The 18,076-nt window shown below is 35.3% G+C and overlaps 1 protein-coding gene across 6 annotated transcripts in view; it reads right to left on the reverse strand.

Annotated features, from left to right (window-relative positions):
* Positions 1-18,076, reverse strand: part of SCAPER (S-phase cyclin A associated protein in the ER) — a 422,176-nt gene that overhangs the window by 294,911 nt on the left and 109,189 nt on the right. For all 6 annotated transcript variants that reach the window (XM_041742633.1, XM_041742638.1, XM_041742635.1 and 3 more), the window contains one exon: positions 10,773-10,915. In XM_041742633.1, coding sequence (XP_041598567.1) covers positions 10,773-10,915 — 143 coding nt within the window. The remainder of the gene's footprint in view (positions 1-10,772; positions 10,916-18,076) is intronic.

Raw genomic sequence — 18,076 nt, forward strand, 5'->3', positions numbered from 1 at the left:
AACACCCAATGCTCATTACAAGTGCCCTCCTTTATACCCATCACCTATCCAGCCCATGCCCTTCCACCTCCGTCCATCAACCCTCAGTTTGTTCTCTGTAGTTAAGAGTCTCTTATGGTTTGCTTCTCTGTTTTTTTCTTTTCCCTTCTCCTATGTTCATTTGTTTTGTTTCTTAAATTGCACATATGAGTAAAACCATATGGTATTTGTCTATCTCTGACTTACTTATTTCGCTTAGCATAATACACTTGAGCTCCATCAAATGTTGCAAATGGCCAAGAATTCATTCTTTTTGATGGCTGAGGAAAATTCCATTGTATATATATGTAACACATATTTCTACTCCTGAAATACTATTAACCTATATGTTAACCTTTCTAGAATTTAAATATAAACTTAAGTAAATTAAATTAAAGTAAAAGTAAAAATGTATAATCTAAGAATAAGACAGCTTCTCTGCTGTAATATAGGACATCTATAAAAGACATAAAAGCTAATCAGGCTGAAATAAAAATGCTATAACTGAGACATAACTGCAAAACATATTGGATATAATCACAATGAGGATTGAAGAAGCAGAGGAGAGAATAGGTGATACAGAAGATAAAAAAATTATGGAAAATAATAAAGCTGAAAAGAGAAGGGAAAGAAAACTATTAGATCATAAAGGTAGACTTAGGGAACTCAGCAATTCCATAAAGTGAAATAATACTTGTATCATAGAGAAGAGCAGGAAAGGGGGCAGAAGGTCTATTAGAACAAATCATAGCTGAGAACTTCTCTAATCTGGGGAAAGAAACAAGTATTCAAGTCCAAGAGGCACGGAGAACTCCCTTCAAAATCAAAACAATAGGTCAACACCATGACACATCATAGTGAAACTTGCAAAATACAAAAATAGAGAATTCTGAAAGCAGCTCAAGAAGATTCTTAACATACAAGGGTTGACACTTAAGCTAGGAGCAGACCTGTCCACAGAAATCTGGCAGGACAGAAAGTAGTGGCATGAGCTATTCAGTAAGCTAAATGGGAAAAATATGCAGCTAAGAATACTTTACCCAGAAAGGCTATCATTCAGAATATAAAGAGAGATAAGGAGTTTTCAAGATAAACAAAAATTAAAAGTTTGTGAACATTAACTATGCAGGAAACATTAAAGGGGACCCTGTGAGTGGGAAACAAAAGACCAAAAGTATCTAAGAGTAGAAAGGAACAGAGATAATCTGTGGAATTCAGAAGTAATACAATGGCACTAAATTCCTATAGTTCAATATTACTCTGAATGCAAATGGCCTAAATGTTCCAATCAAAAGACACGGTATCAGAATGGATTAAAAACCAAGACCCATTGATATGCTTCTTACAAGAGATTTATTTGAGACCCAAAGACACCTCCATATGAAAGTGAGGGGACATCAAAAGAAAGCTAGAGAAGACATTTTTATATCAGAGAACTAGACTTCAAACAAAGACTGTAATAAGAAATGAAGAAGGACACTATATCATAATAAAGGAATCTATCCAAGAAGATCTAAGAATTATAAATATTTATGCCCCTAACTGGGGAGCACCCAATTATATAAGCCAATTAACAAAAACTTAAACTCACTGTTAATAATATAGTAATAGTAGAGGACTTTAACAACCCACTCACACCGATAGACATATCATCTAAGCATTAGATCAATAAAGAAACAAGGGCTCTGAATGACTCACTGCATGAGATGGACTTAACAGATATATTCAAAGCATTTCATCCTAAAGAAGCAGAATACACATTCTTTTTGAAGCATAGCAAACATTCTCCAGAATAGATCACTTACTGGTCACAAATCAGGCCTCAACTGGTACAAAAAGACTGAGATCATACCATGCATATTTTGAGACCGCAATGCTATGAAACTTGAAGGCAAACACAAGAAAAAATTTGGAAGGATCACAAATACATGGAGGTTAAAGAACATACTACCAAAGAATAAGTGGATCAATCAGGAAATTAAAGAAGAATTTTAAAAATACATGGAAGCAAATGATATTGAAAACATGACAGTCCAAAACCTTTGGGATGCAACAAAGGTGGTCCTAAGAGAGAAGTATATAGCAATACAGGCCTTCCTCAAAAAGCAAATCTCAAATACGCAACCTAACTTTACACCTAACAGAGTTGGGAGAAGAACAGCAAATGAAGTGTTAATCCAGCAGAAGAGAAATAATAAAGATTAGAACAAAATCAGTGAATTAGAAATTGAAAAAAAAAAAAAAACAGTGAAACAGATCAATGAAACTAGAAGTTGCTTCTATGAAAGAATAAACAAAACTGATAAATCCCTAGCCAGACTTATCAAAAGAAGAGAAAGAACCCAAATAAAATTATGAATGAAAGTGAGGATATCACAACCAACACAACAGAAATATAGACAATTATAAGAGAATATTATGAACAATCATATACTAACAAATTAGTCAATCTAGGAGAAATGGGTAAATTCCTACAAACATATAAACTAACAACACTGAAACCAGAAAAAAATAGAAAATCTGAACAGACCCATAACCAGCAAAGAAACTGAATGAATAATCAAAAATCGCCCAACAAACAAGAATCCAGGGCCAGATACCTTCCAAGGGGAATTCTACCCAACATTTAAGGAAGAATTAATAACTATTCTTCTGAAATTGTTCCCAAAAACAGAAATGGAAGGAAAACTTTCAAACTCATCCTATAAGGCCAGCATTACCTTGATCCCAAAACCAGACAAAGACCCCACCAAAAAGGAGAACTACAGACCAATATTCCTGATGAACGTGGATGTAAAAATTCTCGCTGAGCTACTACCCAATAGGATCCAATAGTACATTAAAAGGATTATTCACCACAACCAAGTGAAATGTATTCCTGGGTGGCAGAGATGGTTCAACATGCCCAAATCAATCAACATGATATACCACATTTATAAAAGAAAAAATAAGAACCATATGATCCACTCAATAGATGTAGAGAAAGCATTTGACAAAATACAGCATCCTTTTTTGAAAAACAAAACAAAACAAAAACACCTCAACAAAGGAGGGATAGAGGGAACATACCTCAATATCATAAAGGCCACATATGAAAGACATACAGCTAATACCATCCTCAATGAGGTAAAACTGTGTTCCTAAAGTCAGGAACACAACAGGGATGTCCACTCTCAACACTGTTGCTCACTATACTACTACTGGAAGTCCTACCTTTAGCAACCATACAACAAAAAGAAATAAAAGGCATCCAGATTGGCAAGGAAGAAGTCAAACTTTCATTCTTCACAGAGGACATGATAATCTATGTAGAAAAGCCAAAAGAATCACCAAAAAATTAGAACTGATACAAATTCATCAGAGGATGTAAAATCAATGCAGAGAAGTCTATTACATTTCTATACACCAATAGTGAAGCAGTAGAAAGAGAAACAAAGGAATCAAACCCATTTACAATTGCACCAAACACTATAAGAATTCTAGGAATTACCCTAACCAAATAGTAAAACATCTGTACTCTGAAAACTATAAAACACCTATGAAAGAAATTGAGGAAGACATGAAGAAATGGAAAATCATTCCATGCTCACAAATTGGAACAAATATTATTTAAATGTCTCTATTACCCAAAACAATCTACACATTCAATGCAATTCCTATCAAAACAAAACCAGCATTTTTCAGAGCTGGAACAAATAATTCTGAAACCTGCAAGGAACCAGAAAAGTCCCTGAGGAGCCAAAGCAATCTTGAAAAAGCAAAGCAAAGCAGGACTCATCACAATTCTAGACTTCAAGTTATATTACAAAGCTGTACTGATTATGACAGTATGGTACTGGCACAAAAATAGGCACATAGATCAATGAACAGAATAGAAAACCCAGAATGGGATCCACAACTATATGGTCAACTAATCACTGAAAAATTAGGAAAGAATATCCAATAAGAAAAAGACACTCTCTTCAACAAATGCTGCTGGAAAACTGGACAGCAACATGCAAAAGAATGAAACTTGACCACTATCTTACACCATACATGAAAATAAATTCAAAATGGATCAAAGACCTAAATGTGAGACAGGAATCCATCAAAATTCTAGAGGAGAAGATGGTCAGGAATCTCTTTGATCTTGACACAGCAATTTCTTAATAAACACATCTCTAAAGGCCAGGGAAACAAAAGCAAAAATGAACTATTGGGCCTTCATCAAAATAAAAAAAAATCACGCACAGCAAAGAGACCGAAAACTAAAAGACAACCTTAAAAATGGAAGAAGTCATTTGTAAATGATATATCAGATAAAGGGCTAGAATTCAAAATCTAAAAATAACTTATCAAACTCAATGCCCAAAAACCAAAATCCACGCAAAAAAAATGGGCAGAAGACATAAACAGGCATTTCTCCAAAAAAGACATACAAATGGCTAACAGAACAAGAAAATATGCTCAACATCAGGGAAGTATAAATCAAAACCACACTGAGATACCACCTTACCCAGGTGTGAATGGCTAAAATTAACAAGTCAGGAAACAACAGATGTTGGCAAAGATGCTGAAAAAGGGTAACCGTTTTTACACTATTGGTGGGAATGCAAACTGGTGCAGCCACTCTGGAAAACACTATGGCAGTTCCTCAAAAAGTTAAAAATAGAACTACCCTATGACCCAGGAATTGCACTGCTACTTATCCAAAGGATTAAAAAATAAATAAAAGGTGATTCAAAGGGGCACCTGCACCCCAATGTTTACAGTAGCAATGTTCCACAATAGCCAAAGTATAGAAAGAGCCCAGATGTCCATCAATGGATAGATTAAAAAGATGAGGAATATATACACAATGGATTATTATTCAACCATCAAAAAGAATGAAATCTTACCATCTGCAATGACATGAATGGAACTAGAGGGTATTATGCTAAGTGAAATGAGCAGAGAATGACAAATACCACCTGATTTCACTCATATGTGTAATTTAAGATACAAAACACATGAACACAGGGGAAGGGAAAGAAAAATAAAATAAGATAAAAACAGAGAGGCAGTCAATCCATAAGAAACTCCAAACTAGGCAACAAACTGAGGGAAGATGGGAGGGAGTCATTGGGTGATGGGTCCTAAGGAGGGTGCTTGATACAATGGGCACTGGATGTTCTATGCAACTGATGAATCACTAAATTCTACTTCTGAAACTAGTAATACAGTCTATGTTAACTACCTGCGGTTAAAATCTTTTTAGAAAGTCATAAAACTGTTTATATTATAAACAATATATTTATGTATTATAAATTATGTATCATAAACCTTATTTATAACCTTTTTGTAAACAGCTTTTGTATGCATGTTATTGTAGTAAAGTATACGTAACATAAAATTTACTATTGTAATCATTTTAAAATTTACAGTTCATATAAAGAGATTTTTGAAAATCTAAACAAGTAGAAAAACCATTTAAGTAGTATGTTCATAAACTTAGAAGGCTTGATTTCAAAAAATCAATCTCACTATATTAATTTATACATCCAATACAATGCCAAATATTAGATAAGAAATAAATGATATAGAAACTAAAAAACAATAGGACAGATCAATGACACCAGAACGTGGTTCTCTGAAAAAAAAAAAATAATGAAATAGGGGCTCCCAGGGGCTCAGCTGGTTAAGTGACCAACTCTTGGTTTCAGCTCAGGTTGTAATCTCAGGGTCATGAGATCAAGCCCAGAGTTGGGCTCCACACTTAGCACAGAGTCTATTTGTGACTTCTTCCTCTCTTCCTCTGGCCTTCCCCCCCACTCTCTCTCAAATAAATAAATCTTAAAAAAATAAAATAAAGAATTAATAAAATTGATGAGCCCCTTTCTTTTTGACTTATCTAAAAGAAAAGGACCCAAATAAATAAAATTACAAATGAGAAGAGAAATACAGAAATACATGTAACAGATTATTATGGAAAATTATACGCCAATAAACTAACAACCTGGAAAAAATGTATAAATTCCTAGAAACATGAACCAGCAAAACTGAAACAGGAAGAAACAGAAAACTTGGAACATACCAACAATCAGTAAAGAAATTAAATCAGTAATAAAAAAAAAATCTCCCAGACAACGAAAGTCTGGGGCCTTATGGCTTCATAGGAGAATTCTACCAAACAATTAAAGAAGAGTTAGTATCTACTCTTCTCAAAGTAATCTAAAAACAGAAATGGAAGGAAAACTTCAAAATTCATTCTATGAGCCCAGCATTACCGTGATACCAAAATCAAAGACTCCACTAAAAAAGAGAACTATAGGCCAACATCCTGATGAACATGGATTTAAAAAATTCTCGATAAAATACAAGGCAAAGAGAACCAAGAGATTCATTTTAATCATTAGAAGAATTATTCACCATGATCAAGTGGGATTTATGCCTGGGCTGCAAGGGTGGTTTAATATTTGCAAATCAACATGATATACCACATTAATAAAGAAAGGATAAGAACCATATGATCCTTTCAAAAGATGCTGAAAAAGTACTTAACAAAGTACAATGGTTAGTGATAAAAATCCTCAACAAAATAGGTTTAGAGGAAACATATTTCAACAAAGCAATAGCCATATATGAAAACCCCAGGGCTAATATCATCCCCAATAGAGAAAAAACTAAGAGCTTCCCCTCCAAGGTCAGGAACAAGACAGGAATATCTACTCTCTCACCACTGTTGTCCAATGTTCTACTGGAAGTCCTGCCCTCAGCAATCAGACACAAAAAGAAATACAATGCATCCAAATCAGCAAGGAAGAAGTCAGACTTTTCACTATTTGCCAATGACATGGTACTCTACATGGAAAACCCAAACACTCCGCCAAAAAATTGCTAGAACTACTATACAAATTCAGGAAAGTCACGGGATACCAAATCAACATACAGAAATTTGCTGCATTTCTATACACTAATAATGAAGCAGGAGAAAGAGAAATCAAGGAATCATCACATGTAAATGCACCAAAAACCAAAAGATACCTAGGAATAACCCTAATCAAAGACGTAAAAGATATGTACTCTGAAAACTATAATACTTTTATGAAAGAAATTAAAGCGGACACAAAGAAATGGGATAACATTCCATGCTCATGGATAAGAAAAACAAATACTGTTAAAATGTCTATATTACCCAAAGCAATTATATATTTAATGCAATGCCTATCAAAATATAACAGTATTTTTCACAAAGCAAGAACAAACAATCCTAAAATTTGTATGAAACCAGAAAGGACCTCAAACAGCCCAAAGAGTGTTGAAGAAAAAAAAAAAAGCTGCTGGCATCACAATTCTGGACTTCAAGCTGTATTATAAAGCTGTAGCCATCAAGACAGTGTGGTACTGGCACAAACACAGACACACAGATCAATGTGACAACAGAACAGAAATCCCAGAAATGAACCCATGAATTAATTAATCAATTAATCTTCAACAAAGGAGGAAAGAATATCCAATGGGAAAAAGTCTATTCAACACATGGTGCTGAGAAAACTGGACAGCAACATGCAAAAAAAAAAAAATGAAACTAGAATACTCATTTACACCATACATAAACACAAATTCAAAATGGATTAAAAACCCAAATGTAAGACCTGAAAAAATAAAAATCCAAGACAGCAACACTGGCAGTAACCTCTTGGACATCGCCCACAGCAACTTCTTACTAGATATGTCTCCTGAGGCAAGAGTGTTTTCTTTAAAGCAAAAATAAACTATTGGGACTTCAACAAAATAAAAAGCTTCTGCACAGTGAAGGAAACAGTCAACAAAACTAAAAGACAACCAACAGAATAGAAGCAAGTATTTGCAAATGACCTATCTAATAAAGGACTGGTAAAAAAAAAAAAAAAAAAAAAAGGACTGGTATCTAAAATCTATAAAGAACTTAATTCAATGCTCCTAAACCAAATAATCCAGTTAAAAATGAGAAGACATGAATAAACATCTTCCCTAGGAAGACACTGAAATGGCCAAAAGATACAAGAAAAGATGCTCAGTATCACTCATCATCAGGGAAAATAGAAAACCACAATGAGATATCACCTCACACCTCTCAGAATGGCCAAAATTAACAACACAGGAAACAAAAGGTGTTGGTGAGGATGTGGAAAAGTGAAACACTCTTACACTGTTGGTGGAAATGCAAACTGGTACAGCCACTATGGAAGACAGTATGGAGATTCCTCCAAAAATTAAAAATAGAACTACCCTACAACTTAACAATTAAACTAACAGGTTTAGTTTGTTTCCGAAATGAAACCAAAATACTAATTTTAAGGGATACATGCACCCCATATTTATAGCACCATTATCAACAGCCAAATCATGGAAAAAGCCCAGAAGTTTATCAATCAGATGAATAAAGAAGAAATGGCATATGTATGTGTGTGTGTATGTGTACATACATACATACATACACACACGCGCGATGGAATATTATTTAGCCATAAAAAATACTGATATCTTGCCATTTGCAACAATGTGGATTGAGCTAGACAGTATTATGTTAAGTGAAATAAATCAGAAAAAAGACAAATACCTTATGATTTCACTCATATGTGTAATTTAAGAAACAAAACGAACAAACATGGAGGGAAAAAAGAAAGAGAGGAAAATCAAGAACTAGACTCTTAAGTATAGACAACACATAGATAGTTATGGAAGTCGAGATGGGGGGAAATGGGTAAAATAGATGATGAGGATTAAGGATGGCAATTGTGCTGTGCACTTGGTGTTGTTTGTAAGTGTTGAATCAGTAAATTCCACACCTGAAACTAAAAAAAGACAAAAACAAAATCACAAAATTTTTACAATTTCCTTTTTTTAATATAGAATTGAGCAAGCAGATTCTAACAGGGAAATGCAAGGGGGCCAAAACAGTCCTAAAAATTAAAAAATAAAGTAAGGGATAGGAATAGATACCAAGAATTATTGTAAAGCTTTAAGAATTAAGGTAGAAGATAGAAAAAAATAACCACTGGACCAGGGGTCAGGGCCCACAAACAGAACAATGGATACATGGAAGCTTCATTTATACTAGTATGTTTTATAAACCAGCAAGAAAAAAACTGATGCCTCCATAAAAGGTGTTAGAATAGGGTATCTACATGGAGAAAAAAATGAAATTGGATTCCTACCTCAACCCATATAATGAAATAAATTCTAGGTAGATAAAGGCTTTAATATTAAAAAAACAACATTTTTTTAAAGATTTATTTATTCATGATAGACACACAGAGAGAGTGAGAGAGAGGCAGAGACACAGGCAGAGGGAGAAGCAGGCTCCATGCAGGGAGCCCGACGTGGGACTCGATCCCGGGACTCCAGTATCGTGCCCTGAGCCAAAGGCAGGCGCTAAACCACCGAGTCACCCAGGGATCCCCAAACAACAACATTTTGAAGAATATTTTAATGACTCCAGAGAGGAAAGGATTTTATAAACAAGATAAAAAGCACAAATCACAAAATTTGCTCAGTTTTACTACACTGCAATTAAGAATTAGATTAATCATGCAGGGGAGTAGTTAAGTAGATAATGGGGATTAGGAGTGCACTTTGTGGTGAACAGCACCAGGTATTAGAGGGAAGTGCTAAATCACTAGATTGCACACTTGAAACTAATAATTCTCTGTATGTTAACTAACTGTGATTTTAAAAACTAAAACAAATAAATAGATTAATTAAATTAATTAAAAGACATCATAGGGCAGTCCGGGTGGCTCAGCGGTTTAGCGCTGCCTTCAGCCGGGGGCGTGATCCTGGAGACCCGGGATCCAGTCCCATGTCAGGCTCCCTGCAGGGAGCCTGCTTCTCCCTCTGCTTGTGTCTCTGCTGCGCACTCTCTCTCTCTGTCTCTCAATAAATAAATTAAATCTTTAAAAAAAAAAAAAAAGACATCATAGAGTGAAAGGGCAAGCCATAACCTACAAAAATATTTGCAACATATGTATCTGACAAAGAACTGGTATCTAGTAAAGATAACTCCTAAACAACAGGGAAAAAAAGATCCCAATAGAGAAATGAACAAAAAACTTCAACAGGCACTTTAAACAAACAAACAAAAAACTTGAATAGTTAAGTATAAGCAAAATTGCTTATTAATCTTGGCCCACTAGAAAAATCAAAACCACAAAGACCTATCCTTTCACATCCACTAAATTTGGCACAATTAAGAGGTCAGAATATACATCAGCAAAGTGTACAGCAACCAGAATTGACTTTTTTTTTCAGAATTGACTTAAAATTGGTCAATTAAATGTTTTATCCTGGATCTTTGAATCTTAAACAACTTATTTCAAAATGTAGGGATGGCTGAAGGTCATTTATTATAATCAGAGTGGCAATATGCTGATCAGACTGTTTCCATCAAAAGACCACCACTGTGCTCTTGTGACCTAGCCTCTGATGCCTGACCATTTCCAAGCCTGTTCCTTGAACTTCCTATGCTCCTAATATTTTCCAAAATATCTCTTTGCTTAAGCTAGCCAGTATCAAACTCTGTTTCTTGCAATCAAAAAATCTTGAAAGACCAAGTTCCCCATTCAATAGGAAGATTCAAAAGGTTTCTATTTTTACAATGTCAAAATGCCTAGAAATCGAAAATCAGAACATTTCTATTTGCCACTATTTCCTTAAAAATCTACATGACAGCAAATGGATTTAAGATGTGATTTGAATATCCACTCACTGCACCATGTTCATCAGGATCAAAATCATGATAGTAAATGAAGTACCTAGCTCTTTCTCGAGCGGCATCCTCACGGGCTTTTTCCTTTTCTTGCCTCTGTTGTTCAATTCGGGCTTCTTGTTCTTTCCTTTTCATTAACAACTCTTCTACACGGGCCTGTCGTTCTGCCTCTAGAGCTCTCTTGCGTTCCTACAAGTCAGAAAAGTTTTTAAATGTTAGAGTTCTGTGTAAAGTGAAAATGATTAAAGTCAGCACCATTCTGACAAATTTATGTATTCAAGCCAAGCAGATCCCTGCTTGCTACTAGGTATGCTTCTCAGAATTAAAAAAATAATAATTATTATTATTATAATGATGTGGTTTTCATGTCATTTATCAGTGTTCCACATAATTAAAAGAATAAATGCTCTTTGAAGGAGAAACGATGTTATTCATATTCTGTGAGAATCTAACATGTATTTTATGGTTAATCACCTCTAAAGCCCTGTGTTTACAAATGGTTTCAGAAATGCCAGAACATGATGAACAAAGTGTAGTTAACAGATTTCTGAACTAAAGCATTCATGAAGGAGTTAGTGGAAAAATATAAAATACTATGTCCCATATATATTTTTGCCTACTGGGAGTAACTTTGCTAACTCTCACGGTATTATAGCTGTACTGATACATGTTATTTTCATATGCACATTGTTTTATTTTTTCTGCTTGGCATTTTAAATACACTTTTTACATGAAGATACTTTTTTGTTATATAATTCAGAAAAATTTTCGATCAGGTTTTAGAGATTTTGTTTCCATCATGGCTCTTAATATTTTTGTTCTATTTCATTAAAATCATATGTTGACATTTTTATCTTATCTTCAATGTCTTCCACTATCTTTTACAACACATCAACCTCCATGTTTACAAATACAGAATTATGAGAAAATTTAAAGACTATCTTGAAATTATTATTCTTTCTTCATGGAAAAGGTATATATTATCACATCTTCATTTTCTCTTAATGATATTATTTTTCATTTGTATTAGTTTTCTTAAGTTTGCATTTTAATCACCTAGCACTCCTTACAAATGCTCCTTAATCCCCACTCACTTAATCCGCACAGTTCAACCATCCCCCAACCCACCTCCCCTCTGATAACCATCAGTTTGTCATCTACTATTAAGAGTCTGTTTCTTGGGACACCTGGTGGCTCATGGGTGGCTCAGGGGTTGAGCGTCTGCCTTCGGCTCAGGGCGTGATACTGGGGTCCCGCGATTGAGTCCTGCATTGGGCTCCTTGCATAGAGCCTGCTTCTCCCTCTGCCTGTGTCTCTGCCTCTCTCTCTGGGTCTCTCATGAATAAAGAAATAAAATCTTTAAAAAAAAAAAAAAAAGAGTCTGTTTCTTGGTTTGTCTTTTTTTTTTCCTTTGCAGCTTTCTTTTTTTTTTTTTTTTTAAGATTTTATTTATTTATTTGACAGAAAGAGAGAGGGAGAGCACAAGCAGAGGGAGCAGAAGGAGAAGTAGCAGGAGAAGGAGAAGCAGACTTCCTACTGAGAAGGAAGCTTGATCCCAGGACCCTGCAATCATGACTTGAGCCAAAGGCAGATGCTCAACCAACTGAGCCACCCAGGTGCCCCATGCCTTTCTTTCTTAAAGTCCACATGAGTGAAATCATATGGTGTCTTTCTCTGACTTATTTCACTTAGCATTATACTCTCTAGCTCTATCCATCTCATTGCAAATGGCAAGATTTCATTCATTATTATGACTGCATAATATTCCATCATGTGTATATATACCACATCTTCTTTATCCAATCATTAGTTGACAGACACCAGGGCTGCTTCCATATCTTGCCTGTTGTACATAATGCTGCTATAAACATAGGTATGCATGTTTCAGTTAGTGTTTTTGTATGCTTTGTGTAAATATCCAAAGTGCCAATGCTGGATCAGAGGGTAGTACTATATTTTTAGAGAGAGCTAGTATGAGAGTGAGGGGGGAGAGAGGGGGAGAGAGAGAAAAACCTTAAGCAGGCCTGAGTTGAAATCAAGAGTCAGACACTTACCCAACTAAGCCACCCAAGTGCCACCATTTTTAACTTTGTAAGAAATCTCCACAGTTTTCCAGAATGGCTGCACCAGTTTGCCTTGCCACCAACAGTGCAAGAGGGTTCCTTTCTTTCCACATCCTCACCAATACCTATCGTTTCTTATCTTACTGATTTTAGCCATTCTGACAGGTGTGAAGTGATATCTCATTGTAGAGTTGATATGTATTTCCCTGACAGTGAGTGATGATGAACATCTTTTCATGTTTCCATTAGCCATCTGGATGTCTTTTTTTGGAAAAATGTCTGTTCATGTCTTCTGCTCCTATACTAATTATTTGGTTTTTGGATGGAGTTTCGTAAGTTCTTTATATATACTGGATATTAACCCTTCATGGATATATCATTTGCAAGTATTTTCTCCCATTCCATAGGTTGCTAATATGGATTTTTTTTAACTGCAAAGAAATTTGAATTTAAGAGAAAACTCTTTTGTTTATATTTTCTTCATTGAAGATAATTTTCTGTGCCAGATTTATTTGTTTTTAGTCCTATTAAAGAGTTTTTGAAATCTTAGATAACTAAACAAGTTTCCACATATTATGCTTACTTAGTAACATGAAATAGCTATAACCAGTTCATGAATAGTATACACAACATAAAGAATATTTTTAAAATCTAGCTGCATGCCTCTAGCAGTCAGTAATCTGCCACATATACCTTTCTGAAATCAGTACATTTCCTAATTCCCTTCTTGCCCTGGACCCCTTCCCAAAAAAATAAAAAATAAAAAATAAAACCAAAACCCACCCTCCCCAAATGTAGGGACTTTTTGGCTTACTATTTTAGAAAGATTTTCTTCCTGGGGTAGACAGAGCTTGTTGTAAGTATGACGTTACTGTAGTCAGCATAATTAAGTGTTAGAAGTATTCTCATGTCTCCTCAGTGTCCTCAAAACAGGAACTGTTTTAGTATTTTTTTTCTGTCATTTATTGGGCACTTACTATACTAAACACTTTGCTAAGTCCTTACTTATATTAGTAATTTTGATATCACAACGAACTGGAGCTTTCTAAAGTAAAATGACTTGCACAAGACTATATAAACAGTAGTTAGAAGAACCTAAATAAGTGTATTCCATTAATCATAATGACTAGGGTCCAGGGAGAGGTTGTGTGAGCTCTATGGGGGATGGGGATGAATTGAAAAATATATATATCAATTCAATCAAAAACATAAGAAACAACAGGTGTTGGCGAGGATGTGGAGAAAAAGGAACGCTCCCTCTTGCACTGTTGGTGGGAATGCAAACTGGTACAGCCATTCTGGAAAACAGTATGAAGTTTCCTCAAAAAATTAAAAACAGAAGTACTCTCTGATCCAGCAGTGGCACTACTGGGTACTTATGTAAAGAATACAAAAACACTAATTCAAACATACACCCCTATGTTTATAGCAACATTCTTTCCAATAGCCAAGATATGGAAGCAGCCCAAGTGTCCATCGAAGGATGAGTGTATATATTATACAATGGAATATTATTCTGTCATAAAAAGGAATGAAATCCTCCCATTTACAATGACACGGACAGGGCTAAAAAGCATAATGCTAAACCAAATAAGTCAGTCAGAGAAAGACAAATACCACATGATTTCACTCATGTGGAATTTAAGAAACAAAACAAATCTATAAAGGAAGAAAGAGAAAGAGAGAGACAAACCAGAAACAGACTCTTTATATAGAAAACCAACTGATGATTTAAGGTGGGTGAGGAGATGGGTGAAATAAGTAGTGGAATTAAGGAGTCTCCTTGCGATGAGCACTGGGTGATGTATGAAACTCTTGGATCACTATATTGTACACCTGAAACTAATAAAACACCGTATGTTAAATGTAATTAAAACCTTAAAAAAAATCTGCATTCTGTCTGTAACCACAAGTTTCACAATAAAATGCAAAAGGCTTAGTTATTAAATGTAAAGAATTAAGCCAGAACTTTTCACTTCATATTTTGTAAAATCAAAAGCCTTAAAACTATACTTTCAAAAATTATAAAATAGCTTTATAAATGAAATATATGTGTATATATACTTTATGTGTATGTTCAATGTAGCCAAGTTGACTATGTAAACATAACGTCAACTTGCTGGTTGTATTCATCTATGTAAGACATACTCCAACACTGTACAAATAGAAATAACTGTACTTCAAAAAATATTAAATATTTTATTTTCTGTTTTTAGTTAATGGAAAAGATAAATGGTAACTATAGGTAGTGAATAAGACTGGTCAAGTTCAGCTAGTGTTTTCCTATCTAAAATTTAAATTTCCTAAATAAAAGAAACTTTGTACCCCATTGCATCCTGCACAGGACAGGAGTTCCATAAATACCTGTTAAATGAAGCACAGCTTCCTAAAATAATACACATTATAAATGTACATGCAGATGATGAATCAGAAAGATACCTAATTCCTAAGCCTTCTGAAACCTCTGAAATCCCCATGTACCTTGCTTTATAGTTGGATTTATTTGTGGCAGCCTGAGAATGAATATTGCAAATCCCTACCTTTTTATGCCTATAATTCAAATGATTAGGGCAAAAGGACAGGCAGAGTATCTAAGGAAACTGGACTATAACTGACCAAAATTCGCTGAGTGAAATAAGTCAATCGGAGAAGGACAAACAGTGTATGTTCTCATTCATTTGGGGAATATGAAAAATGGTGAAAGGGAATATAAAGGAAGGGAAAGGAGGTGTTGGGAAATATCGGGAAGGGAGACAGAACATAAAGACTCCTAACTCTGGGAAGCGAACTGGGGGTGGTGGATGGGGAGGAGGGCTGGAGGTGGAGGGGAATGGGTGACGGGCACTGAGGCGGACACTTGACAGGATGAGCACTGGGTGTTTTCCTGTATGTTGGTAAATTGAACACCAATAAAAATTAATTTAAAAAATAAATAAATAAAACTGACCAAAATTCACATAAGAAAACTGGCAAATTAAAAATATATGATGAGTACTTACTAAGTATTTTGCTTACAAGAAGGATCACAATTGCCTCTAACAGCTTATTGGAATGTTAAACAAGTGGTGAAAGTAAAGCACAAGAGGACCTTACTATCATTGTACCCAGAGAATGTGCGGCATTAGTGCCTTGCACCTCTAGTAACGACTACACATTAAAAGATTTTTTGATTATATATGCTATACGTTACCAGCAGACTTTTTCAATATTATACAGGTCAATTAAACTTGACAAGTTTTTAATTTTTCTTCAAAAATAAAATCCATAGGAAATTAACTCATTTTTAATAAGAAAAATCATTCTGAACAGTCAAAACAATTTTTAAAGAGTATCAAAAATCTGGGGATCCCTGGGTAGTTCAGTGGTTTAGCGCCTGCCTTTGGCCCAGGGCGTGATCCTGGAGTCCTGGGATGGAGTCCCACACCAGGCTCCCGGCATGGAGCCTGCTTCTCCCTCAGCCTCTGTCTCTGCCTCTCTCTCTATGTCTATCATGAATAAATAAATAAAATCTTTAAAAATAATTTTTTTAAAGAGTATCAAAAATCCCTTATTACTTTTAGAAAAGAACTGCTTCATATGGTTTAACTCATACGGGGCATATAAGAAATAGTGAAAGGGATTATAGGGGAAAGGAGAGGAACTGAGTGGGAAATATCAGAGAGGGAGACAAACCATGAGTGACTGCTAACTCTGGGAAACAAACAAGGGGTACTGGAAGGAGAGGTGGGTGGGGGGATGGGGTGACTGGGTGACAGGCACTGAGGGGGGCACTTGACAGGATGAGCACTGGGTGTTACACTATATGTTGGCAAACTGAATTTAAATTTAAAAAATACATTTAAAAAAAGAGCAGCTTTCCTTTCAGTTTTAAAATGTTCCAATTTATCAAATAAGAGTAATCATTTTAAAATGGAACATTACTACTATATTTCAAATCTTCAGATATACAAATTGAATGCAAAAAAGGGAACCAAAGATTTCCATTCTAAATACATACTCATATATTTCCCCCCAAAACCCAGCCAAAGTTACCTCTTCCAGAGAATTTTACCTGACAATCCCTTCCTACCAAAAAAGCTAATTATTTCCTCCTCTGTAGCTTATACATAGTTCTACAACATTTTCATATTATGTTGAACTGTTCACCATAAAGGATCACATCTTATCTCTGAATTATCAATGCCTAATGGTTCCTTAAAAGTAACACATAATTCACATAATACAATGGTTGAGCATCTGCCTTTGGGTCAGCGCGTGATCCCAGAGACCTGGGATCGAGTCCTGCATCGGGCTCCCCACAGAGAGCCTGCTTCTCCCTCTGCCTGTGTTTCTGCCTCTCTCTGTTTCTCATGAATAAATAAATAAAAATCTTTAAAATAAATAAATAAATAAAAATAAAAAATAAATTTCAAATATTCTATTTTATTTACTCATTTAAGAGTATTAGTAGGTAAGTAACTTTTAAGTAATAAAAATTTTTGCTGCTCCTTAGTGAAGAAAACCTGAAGTTTTTCAAACAAAGTCATTCTGTATTTTTAAACTTAGCACTCAGATTCAAGTAAAACACTGACTCAAATCAAATAGAGATCAGGGATGAATATGGTAATGCCTGCCAATACCCACAAATATCAAAGGATAATCAACAAAGTTTAAAACTGTATTGATATTTTATTTTTTTAAAGATTTATTTATTTATTCATAACAGACAGAGAGAGAGAGAGAGAGGCAGAGACACAGGCAGAGGGAGAAGCAGGATCCATGTCAGGAGCCCAACGCGGAACTCGATCCCAGGACTCCAGGACTGCGCCCTGGGTCAAAGGCAGGCGCTAACCTGCTGAGCCACCCGGGGATCCCCCTGTAATGATATTTTAACTTCCTAAAACCACCAGTAACATAAAGAAGCATTAAATATTAATAACACCTCCAGTGTTTAACATAATAAAGCTCGGCATGGCCTGTTCCCTAACCCTACAGGGCAGTCCTCACCCAGGTCTCCGGCCTGGAATGCCTACTTCTCATTATTTGCATCTGTCTTACTGTTTGCAAACCTTAGCTGAGGTATCAACTCCTCTAGGAAGCTTTTCATGACTGTTGCACATCCTTGCCACTCCCAATTGAAATACGGTGTTTTCCTCTGTGCTTCTAAGAATGCCTTTTCTGTTATACTGATTCTGTCAGGTTATAATTAGTACACATGACCCCCCATTGAGAACAGTGATGTATCCTTTTCATGTCCTCGAGTCTAGCACAGCATAGGCTACAGTAGTAACTCAATAAATAATCACTG

This window comes from Vulpes lagopus, chromosome 2, assembly GCF_018345385.1.
Source record: "Vulpes lagopus strain Blue_001 chromosome 2, ASM1834538v1, whole genome shotgun sequence".
In the NCBI taxonomy this organism is placed as follows: Eukaryota; Metazoa; Chordata; class Mammalia; order Carnivora; family Canidae; genus Vulpes; species Vulpes lagopus.